The sequence below is a fragment of the Hirundo rustica genome (assembly GCF_015227805.2).
Source record: "Hirundo rustica isolate bHirRus1 chromosome 33 unlocalized genomic scaffold, bHirRus1.pri.v3 SUPER_33_unloc_1, whole genome shotgun sequence".
NCBI classification, from domain to species: domain Eukaryota; kingdom Metazoa; phylum Chordata; class Aves; order Passeriformes; family Hirundinidae; genus Hirundo; species Hirundo rustica.
The window spans coordinates 117,625-129,671 of record NW_026690190.1 but is presented as its reverse complement, the minus strand read 5'-3'; the positions used below and the strand labels follow the sequence as shown (position 1 = coordinate 129,671).

Sequence of the window (12,047 nt, the reverse complement as noted above, 5' to 3'; positions counted from 1 at the left end):
TCTCACCCTTCCAGGGGTCCAAATGATGTCACTGCTCCTCTCCATCTGGTCTTCTTGGTGGTAGGGGATCCCCTACCACCACTGCTAAAAAGTACAGAATCCAGTGGATTAATGTAGGTTTTGGGCAGGTGGGAATGCCCACATGCCTCCCTTGCAGGGGGCCAGTTTGAGACCGTCCATTGCAACACTGTGCATCTGTTGCACCATTGCGCTGTTGCTGCAGTGCTCTGGTGCAGGGTCTGGGGGCCTTTCGGGAGGGCCTTTGATGGGCCATGACACCCCCTCTGCTGTCCTACACGTGGATGAGCTTTTCCCCAGTTGAAGAGGCCTCTCAGCTGAGCTGGTCTGCAGTGGAAGGTGGGTGCTCACTGTGCCTCTGACCAGAGGCTTTTCCGCTACACACTCAAAGCCTCTCTCCTCCCCACCCTTTGGTGGAAGGGTCTGTTGGAGCCTGGCAGCTGATAGCCCTGGAGCTATGGTCTCCACCCATAGAAGGTGCTAAGCTTGATCACTCTGTGAATGTATTCTCAGTCAGCATTTGTAACCTGAGTTACTTTTATCTTATCTCCAGGGTCTTAGTCTGGAGGCCTATTTAGGATGTGGTGGTCTTCTCTGCAGCTTTTATACAGTTTTGCTATAATAGGCAGAAGTCCTTCACAAAGATGTTTAAGCCATAAATTATAACATTTCAGTCTCTGACGTCAGTGTGGAGCTGGGACTTCCCAGTATGGGCCTGAGACCTCCTGGTGTGGGATTGGGACCTCCCACTATGGGCCTAGGACCCCGGGTATCACTCCAGAACCTCCTAGTATTGGGCTGGGACCCCAAACTCACACAGTGGTCCCACAGAAGTCCTCAATGTCCCCAGGGGTCCCCACGCTTCTGCGTGGCTGAGGAGGAGAAGGATGGAGGGACCTTCATATGTCCAGGTCTGGGGGAGTGTGAGGGGATCCCCCATCAAATGTGTCCCCACGTCCCCTGTGTCCTCTCCATCTTCCCCATGTCTTCAGTGTCCCCCTATCCCCCCCATGCCTTTCCATTTCTCCCCCAATGTCCTGCATGTCCCCAGTGACCCCTCCATGTCCCCATGTCTCCCCATGTGCCCCATATCCCATGTGTCCTCACTGGTCCCCCATATTCCCTTGTGTCCACCATGTCCCACATGTGCTCCCATGTCCCATATGTCCTCAGGTCCCCCATGTCCACCAGTGTCCCCACTCACTGCACTCCCATGGTCCTAGTCCGTCCCAGTGCTGTGACTGAAGCCACCTTATCCCCAGGGAGGGGACAGGCTGGGGAGGTGGGGGGGATGACACGGGACACCCCCAGGTGGCACCTCCCAGGCAGTTCCATCTCTGCCCAGACCACAACTGGGGGCAAACTGGAATGTACTGGGAGGGGACACCAAGGGGGGAGGGGGCTGGGATGTGCTGGGGGACACTGGGAAGGCTGGAGGGGACACTGGGGGGACACAGACTGTGACTAGGATGTATCGGGAGGCACTGGGGGTTACTGGAACATACTGGAAGACACTGGGAATGTTGGAGGGGCACGGGAAAGGGACACTGGAGAGGGACACTGGGAGGGACTGGCATGCATTGGGAGGCACTGGGGGATGCTGGGATTTACTAGGGGACACTGCAAGGCTTAAATGGGCACTGGCGGGACACTGAGTGACACTGGGATGCAGTAGGAGGGACTGGGCGGACTGGGATAAACTGGGAGGGATTTGGGAACACCATGGAGAATAATGGGGGAGGACTGGAACGCACTGGGAGGGGCTTGGGACAGTGGGGTCAACTGGGGTCAGCTGAGGGAGGCTGGAAGAGACTGGAGAGTAGGGGGTAGTTGTACTGGGAGAAACTGGGGATACCAGGGGGCACACTGGATGGGACTGGGGGTAACTGGGGATACTGGTGAGGGGTCCCCTCCAGGTGTGCTGCAGCACACACCTTCCCTGGTGGACTCGGATGTCCGGGAACCCCCGTCCCTCCCCGGCACCAAACATCCGGGTGCCCCCCCCCGCCCCTCCCCCCCCGTGGGAAATATTGACCGAGGGGGGGCGGGAGAAGGGTGGACACGGAACCGCCCGCGGCAGGACGGGGTGGGAACAGCCCTCCCTGCCCCCAACTGCCCCTCAGCACATTCCCATGCTCCTGTTTTCCCAGAGTTACCAGGATTTTATCCCCAGATAACCCGAAAACGGCGTGATCTCCCAGGTTTTATTTTGGGGGCGAAAGCACAGGTTTGGGGCTTATAAAAATCCGGGTTTTCCGGATCTGAGGCGGTTTGAGGATGATGTCAGCGATGGGGCACGGCCACCCAGGTGAAATGTCAATTTTCCACATCACTGGGTGGAAAGAAAGGCAAAATCAAGGGGGACTTCGTGGCAGTTTCCCCCAGTTTAGGATCTTTCCCCCCTTTTTCAGTCGTTTTTCCTCCCCTTTTTTAAATCTTCCCCCGCTGTTTTTTTGTCTCTTTCCCTCCTTTGGGAGGCTCTCCAAGCGTTTTTTGTTCACATTTCCTCCTTTTTTGGGCTCCTTTTCCCCTTTTTTGTACTTGTCATCGTCCCTTTTGAGGGGCTCTTTCCCCTTTTATGGTGTCTCTCTCTTTGGTCTCTTCCCTCCCCGCCACCCCCACCCTCCCACCCACATATTTCCCCATATATTTCTAGCCTCTTTCCCCTTTTTCTCACTCTTTCCCCCCATTTTTTGGCTCTTTCTTCTATTTCAATACTTCTTCCCTGCGCACCACCCCCCCCCCCCCCCCTTTTGGGTCCTTCACCCATTCTTTGTGTCTTTTCCCACAATTTTGAGTTTTTAATCACATTTGGGGGCCTCTTTCCACCCTTTGATTCCCCTATCTTTTCTCCTTTTTTAAATCTTTTCCCACTTGTTTCAGTTCTTTTCCTCTTTAAAGGGTCTTTTCTCCCTTTCCTGATGCTCTTCTCCCTCACTTTAGGCTCCTTTCCTCATTTATGGGTCTCTTATTCCATCTTTTGGGGCTACTTCCCCATCTGTGTTCTTTCTCCCTTTTTGATCTCTTTTCCAGTATTTTGGGGTCCTTTCCCCTGCTTTTTGGGCTCTTTCTCCAGTTTTGGCTCTTTGCCCTCTTTTTCGTCTCCTTTCCCATCTTTTTGGGGCTCTTTTCTCCCTTTTGAGGGAACTCTTTTTCCCATTTTTGGTCTCTTTTCCATCTTCTAGAGCTTCTTTCCCCTTTTGGGGGGATTCTTTCCCTCATTTTTAGGCTATTTTTCCCCCCCTATTTTGGCAGTGTTCCCCCTAGTGCCACCCCCAAGACAGCCAAATGCCCCCAACACCCCTTCCCCAGCGTCACCCACCTGGGTGAAGTCAGGCGCCCGCCAGGCCTCGGCCAGTGCCCGCGCGTCGCTCGTCGCCGTCCCGTCGGGCCCTCGCAGGTCATTGCTGGTGGCACCGTCGTAGTCGCCGCAGAGGCCACAGAGCGTCGCCCGTGCTTCCCTGGGCACCTCCACTGTCACCCCCCTGGCACCCAATTCCACCAGAAATCCCGGGGTTCGGCTGATCCGGAGGGTCGCCTGCATTTCCATGATGGTCAATGGTCCCGGGAGCTCCAAGGGCAGGGGGGTAGGGACTCCGTTGAGCTGGAGAACACCAAATTACAGGGAAAAGGGAGATTTGGGGTTATACAGAGGTGAAGGGTATTTGGAGGAATCTGGGTGGAAAAGAAGGAGTTTGTGGAAAAACTATGGGATATGTCAAGGCATGATGGGGGTAGGATGAGGGACAACCCATGTAAGTGCTTCTCTGACATGAAATTGGGGAAAAAAGAGCAATTTTGGTCAAAATTATGGGGTGTTTCAATTCAAGGATGTCTCTTAGTGACCATCACCCACTTCACTGGTGGGAAACTGGGGAGGAAAAAGAGCAATTTGGGGCAAAATTAAGGTAAGAACATCTGTGGTACTGGTGGGATTGGACAACCCATGAGGACTCTTACCTGGTCTGAAATTAGGAAAAAAAAAAAAAAAACCCACATGATTTTTTATTATTATTATTAAAATGAAGGTCAGGAGGATGTTCAGGGTGCCAACACACAGTGGTGACATTTTTGGGTGCCACGCAGGGTGGTGACAACTTACCCAAACCTTCCTGTTCCTCCGCACGGTGATGAGGCTGTGGGGGGTGAAGAGGTGAAGTGCCACCACTGCCGGCTGGTCCCCAATGTCCCTGATGTCCCCCAGCAGCCGGAACCATGCAGGGTCCCGGGGGTCGCACACGCTGGCCACCACATAGATGCCGGGGGCCAGGGTGGCCCCAGTGACGCCGTCAAAGGTGACAAAGCGAGTGGCAGGGGACAGGGCACAGCGCCCTGGGTGCGCAATGCAGGTGCGGGTGCCATCACGGAGGCCGCAGGTGTGGCTGAAGGGACAAGTGAAGGGGCGGCACTGGAGGCCCCCGGGCCCCCGACAGGTGCAGGATTGGGAGCAGTCAGCAGTCAGGATGGTCTCAGCAATCTGTTTTCCATGGATAAAATGTGGAAAGTGGGGAAAAGTGGCCTAAAATGGCCAAACAAATGGGGATGATGATGCTGTGAGGTGTTGTGGGAGAAGGGAAGGAGGCCCTTGTCTCCCATATCCCCTGTGTGTCTCCACATCCCCAGTGTGTGCCCATATCCCCACACACCCCCACGTCCCCCATGGGGGGCACACTGAGGGGTCTGCGACCTGCTGGGGGACACTGGAAACACTGGTGGAGACACAGAGGGACACTGGGACATGCTGGGAGACACTGGGAAGGACACTAAGTCCCACCACTGAGGGACTGGGATATATTGGGAGGCACTGTGGGGGGAACAGAGACAAACTGGGAGTGATTTGGAACACTGTAGGGGAAAGTGGAGAAGGACTTGAATGCCCTGGGAGCAGCTGTGGACAATACAGGGAATACCAGGGGAGACTGGAGGGAAGGAGAGATCCTGGGGTAAAGGGGGACACACTGGGCGATGCGTTTGGGGGAAGTGAGGTACACTGGGAAGAAATGGTGACATGGAGGATGCTGGGGTGTACTGGGAAGGACTAGGATCACTGTGGAAGGCACCCTGAAGGGACCCGGCATCAACAGGGGGACCCTGGGAGGAGCTGGGGCTGGAACTGGGCTCTATTGGGAGGCACTGGGGCCACACCCACCTGGAAGTAGCGCCCCTGGTGGAGGCAGCCGCAGGTCCCTGGGAGGACGCAGCGGGCCCCATCGAACAGCAGCCCCTGGGCGCACTGACACCCCTCAAAGCAGCGCTCGCTGCAGGGGGGCGGAGCCGACACACCGGCACAGGTGTGCTCACAGGTGCGGGCACACAGCTGGTAGTGGCTCTTGGGGGGGCAGGTGAGAGCTGGGAGAGGGAGGAAAAAACAAAAGGGGTCAATGGGGCTACTGGGGGATCATCTGGGGTCAACAGGTGTCTCCTGGGATCAATGCCATACCATTTTGGGGGTGGGTGGCCCCATGAGGCTCCCATTTGGGGACATTGGTGGGGGGGGCTGGTTGCACAGGGTTCCACTACGGGACACAGGCTTCCCATTTTGGGGGGGGGGGGGGGGTCCTTTGGGGCTGTGATTTGGGCATTCCCCAGATGGGGGCTTAGTAATGCAGACATGTACCCCTTTTTCCATGCAGCAATGAGCCCCTGCTCCATTTCACTCCCCCACATCTCCAAATTCCCACCCCCACCAAAATTTCCACTCCCTGCAGAATTCCTGCTCTCACAAAAATCCTAATCCCTAAATTCCCATCCTCCCAAAACCTCATTGCCCAAAATTCCCAACTCCAAACTTCCTGTCACCTCGAATTCCCGACCCCCCACCAAAGTTCCCAACCCCTCCATATACTCACGGCAACCCGCGGCCTCCCGCCACTCCCGGAGCGCGCCTCCGGCAGCCTGGCACGCGGCTGCGTAGCCCTGAAAGCCGGGGCAGGGGTCGCCGCCTGCCCCGCACACCTGGCGCTCGCAGGTCAGCAGGTACGTGCGGGGCGGCACCGCCCCGTGACAGCCCGCAAAGGGTCCCTCGGGGTCCGCCAGCACCGCGCAGCGCCGCGCCTGGGCCGGGGAGCAGCTGGGGGCGGGCGCCAGGTGGGTGCAGTTTGGGGGGGAGCTGCCCAGGGCCTCCCCGGCGGGGTCGTCGTCGTCGTTGGGGTCCCCGTTGAAGTTGCCGCAGAGCCCCCGGGGGCGGCGGGATGGGGGGGGCAGCGTCAGCACCACGTACGCGTTGCCGTCATAGAGGATTTTGGGGCCCCCCTGGACCTGGAGCAGCCGGTGGGACCCCACCTGCGCCACCCCCACCGCGTCCCCACGCAGCCACAGCGGCAGCAAGTGACGCTCGCCATCCACCTGCGGGGAGACAGGGTGAGGATCCCGAAAGGGAAGTGGGGTTAACCTCCCAAAATACGGCTTGCATCCCCAAAAACAGGGTTTGCACCCCCAAAACTAGGGTCTGGACTTCCATCTGTGCCCCTCAAACTCAAGGTTTACATCCCAAAAAGGGATGGTGATTACACACCAAAAAGAGTTTTCAACCCTAAAATCATGGTTTGCACCCCAAACCCAGATTCAGCACCCCAGAAAGGGTCTGTAACCCCAGAGTGCACACCAAAAGTGGTGTGTGTACCCCTAAAGCAGCTCTTACATGCCCAAATAACCCCTTCCCCACTACCATGTCCCTCAAAACCCCATTTTCACTCCCTTCTTCACCCAACCCCTCTTTATCCCCCAAAACAGGGTTTGTACCTGCCAAACCAGGCTTGCACCCCCAAAAGTCAGAGCTTTCACCCTCAACCAGGCCTTTCCTCACTGCTGCACCTCCCAAAACCCCATTTCCATCCCCTTCTTTGCCCCCCAAATATTTTTTTGCCCCCAAGACCAAGGCTTGCACCCCCAAGGCCCCGGGCCCTCCACTCACCGTCACCTCCCACTGCTGTCCCCTGTCCATCACCACAGTCACCCCGTGTGCCGTCACCGTCACCCGCTGCACTTGCATGTCCTCCTGCTCCACGGCCACAGTAACAGGCTCCAGCTCTTCTTCAGGCTCACCCCTCTCCAACTGCAGCAGCAGGAGGGTGCAGGACCCCCCCAAATACCCCAGGTGCCCATCGAAGGTGCTGTAAGCCCCTGCCCCCAAAACCTGGCACTGTCGGCAGGTGCGGGGGTGGCACCCCAGCACCCCATCCTGCACTGAGCATTCCTCGTCACTAGAGCAGCCTGGAGCGGGGTGACACTCCAGCCCCCCATTTTCAGAGCAGACACAGCGCTGAGTGCAGGGGGGCTCAGGGTAAAACTGCACGCCCTGGGGGTAGTAGCGGCCCTCCAAAACACAGCCACACTGGGGGAGGGGCACGCAGTCATCCCCGCTCCGGAAAAATCCGGCATCGCAGAAACAACCTTCAGAGCACGTGGAGGCATCAGAGCAGTCCTGAGATCCAGCTTTGCCTTGGCAGGTGGGGGGGCAGGGGGAGCCGCAGAGCTCATAGTGCTGATTTGGGGGGCACACGGGGCCTGTCAGGAAGGGAGAACGGTTGGAAACACCAAAACCCCTATGGACACAAAAAAACTCCCTGCAAGCTCTCAAAACCCTCACGGACACCCCAGATTGCCATGGATGCCCCCAAAAACTCCCCACGCAGGCCCCAAAACTCCCCATGCAGGCCCCAAATTCCCAAGCTCCCCATGGACATCCCAGAACTCCTTTGTCTGAACCCCAAAACCTCCCATCTAAGCCTCAACACTCCCTCATGCAGACCCCAAACCCTCCATAGACACCCCAAAAGTCCCTGTGTTGACCCCAAAACCCCCACTGACACCCTAAATCTCCCCGTGGAGACCCCAAAACCCCTGGGAACACCTCAAACCTGCCATGGACACCCCAAAGCCTCCCCACAGACAGCCCCAACCCCCCTTCCCCTGCCAGAGACCACAAAATCCTCCACGGACAGCACAAAACTCCTTGCCTAACCTCTGTGTCCCTCTCTGCCCTCCAAAACCCCTGTACTCTCCCAAGGCCCCCAAGTCTCCCCATACTGCAGAAGGCCGGTGTGCGCCATGGCCGCACAGCAGCGCCCTGGCTCTGGCACGCAGCGACATAGGCGGCAATGGCCTGGCACACGGTGTCCTGGTGTCCCTCGTACAGGCAGGCGTCAAAGAGACAGTCATCCAGGTAAGGGGCGGGGTCGATGATGTCATGGCAGGCGGCAAAGGGCCCCCGTTTCTTCCCCAGCAGCCCGCAGTGCTTGTCCCCACGGTAGGCACGTTTCTGGGCGTCGCTGCACACCTGGCAGCCCTCACTGCACCCAGCTGAGCACCCAGGGACCTCGCCGACCTTCCAGCTGTCCCCCAGGTGGGTCTCGTTGTCAGCACTGCGGCCATCGCGGGTGACAAAGTCATCACGGGGGTCGCCGTTGGCGTTGCCGCAGAGGCCGCAGACGGCGCCGGCGTAGGTGTTGGGGATGATGACACGGGCGTAGCTGTACCAGTCAAAGGTGACAGTAACACCCGCATCAGTGGTGATGAAGCCGTGGACGCCACGGAGGGACACCTGGAGCTGCTGGTTGTGGGTGAAAGGAAGGTCCAATAGGACACCATTAACCTGGAAAGAAAGTCGTGGGTGGCATGAGGTCACACAATGAAGGTGAAACACACCCAGGTGTCACAGAATGACCTTGAAGGCCACATAGATGCCATGTGATGACCTTGAAACCCACCTGAAGACCATACAATGACCTTGAAACCTAACCCACTGCCATGGAATGACCCTGAAACCCACCCAGATGCCACAAAAGGGCTTTGTAGCCCACCCAGACACCATGCAATGACTTTGAAGCCCACCAAGCTGATTTTGTAGGCCACCCGGACACCACCCCAATGACCTTGAAATTACTTCAAAACCCATCTAAACATCTTACAAAGACCTTGAAACTCCACCCAGATGTCATGTGATGACCTTGAAATGCACCTGAAGACCATGCCATGACCCTGAGCCCTCTCCAGATGCCATGCAATGACTGAACCACCTCTGTCATCTCCTTCATCCCTACCTTGACTTTCCGGGGATGTTCCTGGCTGAGGCTGAGGGTCATGTTGTACACCTCCATGGTGACCACCTTGGTGAAGGAGACCAGGTGGCTGCCACGGTGATTGTTCTCCACAGTGACAGCAAAGGGAATGAGTGTGGAGTCAGTGGAGCAGAGCCCAGCCAACAGGTAGACACAGGTACCCATGAAGTCGTAGCGACGCCCATCAAAAGTGGTATAGTGGGGGTCACCAGTGGCCACACAGATGGAGCGGCTGTTGGCCACGCACCGCCGCACGCCCTTCACCACTGTGCACACCTCACCCGGCTTACAGCCGGAGTCCTCGCACACCACCATTCCCAGCTCCATGTCACACCTGCACCTGGAGCGACAGGTGTTATCACCCCAAAACTCCTCGCCAGGCCGGTAGTAGCGGCCATCACGGGTGCAGCCACAGTGGGACACTGGCACGCACTGTCCGCCACTGAGCACGTGGCCGGTGTTACAGGCACAGGTCTCCACGCAGGGCTGGTCACAGATGGCTGGATTGTCCCAGTCAGAGCAGGTGGCTGGACAGGCGCTGCCACAGGGCTCATAGTGGCTGTTTTCAGGGCAAGGTAAGGCTGCAGCGGGAGGAAAATGGAATGAGGAAGGGATTAGGGGAGTAGACACCATTCAACAGAGTTGGTGGGGATTGGGAAAGGGTCTTGAACATGGGGAAGGGTCTGGAAAACAAGGATCTGGACTGTAAGGAGGAAGGTCTGGGAAATATGGGAAGAGACTGGGAAAAGTGAGATGAGGTCTAAGCCATGTGGCAAGGGTCTGGGCCATGCAGCAGGGGCTCTGGAATGCACAGGATGAGGTCTGCGACACAAGGATAAAGGCCTGGAACATGTGGCGAGAGTCTCAAAAATTCTAGATAGGGTGTGGGATGCATCTGGGACACAAGGGTAAGAGCCTGGCTCATGTGGGAAAGATCTGGAAAATGTGGGATGGATTCTTGGAAAGGTGTGGTGGGTTCTGGGACGCAAGAAGCAGCTGGAGCACCAGAATGTTCTGGAGAACTTCCAAGGATCACCTGACAGATTTGAGGGCTTCAACCCAGGATGGATCCCACTCCATGCCCCTCCTCCCCCACTCTGGCTCCTTCCCTTCTCAAAGAAAACCTCAGCCCTTACGGCATCCTGATGGTGTCCTCCAGTCATGGACCATGGCTCCGTGTTTCCGACACGTTGCCGCGTATGTCTCCAGCACCTGGCAGAGGATCGACCTCGCCCCATTGCTCAGGCACAGGTCCAACAGGCAGTTGCGATAGAAATCATGAGGCTTCACTATGTTGTGACATGCTCTGAAGGGTCCCTGGAAGGATTTTTTGATGATCCCACAATAGTGGCTCCCACCATAAAGCTCCTTCTTCTCCTCATCACACACTGGACACGCTCCATCACAATAATCCCAACAAATTGGGTCGTTGGCCTCAGAGTCAGCACTTTTCCAGCTTTTGGCCCATGTGACAATGGCAGTGGTGTTGTCACCAGCCTCAGGGATGTCGTCGAGGGGCTTGAGGTTGAAATTCCCGCAAAGGCCGCGGACATGGCGGAAGTAGCTGCTGGGGAGGTCAATCAGGAGGTGCCAGTTCCAGTCATAGGAGACTCGGAGACCAAAATCTGTCTCCAGAGCAACACGGAGCCCACTGGGACGGACCCGCACCTTCCCATCTGCCAGGAGCACTGGGAGCAGAGTCACCTCCCCATTCACCTGCCGATGGCACAACATTCCCGGTTATCTCAATGTTTTATTCACAACATACACCAATATTTTATTCCAAATGTATCCGAATATTCTATTCCCCACATATCCCAATTCTTTATTCCCAGCATATTCCAACACTAAATCCCATCATATCCCAACATCTTACATCTTACATATCCCACCATTTTATTCCTCCTATATTTTGTTACTTACATACCCCAACATTCTACTCCCACTATGACTCAATATTTTATTCCCAAAATATCCAAACATCCCACAGTATTTTATTCCTGCTTCATCCCAACAGTTTACTCCTGAAATACCCTTATATTTTATTCCCTAGACACACCAACATTTTATCCCAGTTTATCTCAACATCTTATTCCTCGCATATCCCGTTTTATTGCTAACCGTCATGGGTTAGTACAGTTTAGTTTTTCAGTCATAGAGGAATGTGGAATGATTTTCCAGGTCAGGACCTGGAAATTGCTTTAGAAAGGACAGGGACCTATCAGAGAGTTAATCAGAACATTAGCACCTGTTTTAACCACTAAAAATTGTTGGCTATGACTTTGGGAAGTACAATATAAAACCCCTTGATTTCCTGCAGGTGGGCTTTCCTTCGGCCAGAGAGAGACAGGTAACATTGAGCTGGGCCTGCTGCTCCCCGCCTTTTGGAGGGGAGCTGGCCTGAGGCCTGGCCGGATTCTATCAGCTCCTGGGTTGGAGGGGGGAAGGAGAGGTTGCTGCTTTACAACAACTACTTTCTCGAAAGTTCCCTGGAGCAGGGAGATCTCTGCTGGGCCCCTGATAACACCTATGGGCACCATTTAGGCTGAGACTGCCCCGATTTACACCGATGGGTGGGCCGAAAAGGCATTTATGATCCTGCCTGGTTTTTTGTGACTCCAGACTGCCTGGGTGCTCCGATCTCTGATGTTTCTGAGTGAGTTTTTCCTCCCTCACAAGCGTACCCTTGAACATCTAATACCATGAGCTACTGCAGGAGAAAAGAGACTCTAGGCAGATTTAATCCTTTCCTAGCAACATGAAACTTCCAGAACTTAGCCCTTCTCTGAGAGAGAAAAGAAAGGAACAGAGTGAACATAAAAAGGAAACAGCATGAAGTCAGTAGAGCAAGAGTGAAAAAACTATTGGGACAGAGAGTTGAAGAGTTTGTTGTTGTTCCATTCTTATTGAGCCATAGAAATGAACTCTGTATTTAGATTATTCCTTTAAATCATAGGAAAGATATGCATT

At 55.6% G+C, this 12,047-nt stretch overlaps 1 protein-coding gene across 1 annotated transcript in view; it reads right to left on the bottom strand.

Annotated features, from left to right (window-relative positions):
• Window positions 1-2,215: 2,215 nt before the first annotated feature.
• The window catches only part of LOC120747584 (IgGFc-binding protein-like), a 28,250-nt gene continuing 18,418 nt past the window's right edge, over window positions 2,216-12,047 (bottom strand). Inside the window, exons 13-21 of the mRNA XM_040053595.2 lie at window positions 10,214-10,793; window positions 9,060-9,658; window positions 8,047-8,611; window positions 6,932-7,524; window positions 5,868-6,363; window positions 5,168-5,367; window positions 4,121-4,495; window positions 3,341-3,622; window positions 2,216-2,350 (exon numbers count right to left, since the gene is read on the bottom strand). Of these exons, the coding sequence (XP_039909529.1) occupies window positions 2,348-2,350; window positions 3,341-3,622; window positions 4,121-4,495; window positions 5,168-5,367; window positions 5,868-6,363; window positions 6,932-7,524; window positions 8,047-8,611; window positions 9,060-9,658; window positions 10,214-10,793 (3,693 nt within the window). The 3' untranslated portion in view covers window positions 2,216-2,347. The remainder of the gene's footprint in view (window positions 2,351-3,340; window positions 3,623-4,120; window positions 4,496-5,167; window positions 5,368-5,867; window positions 6,364-6,931; window positions 7,525-8,046; window positions 8,612-9,059; window positions 9,659-10,213; window positions 10,794-12,047) is intronic.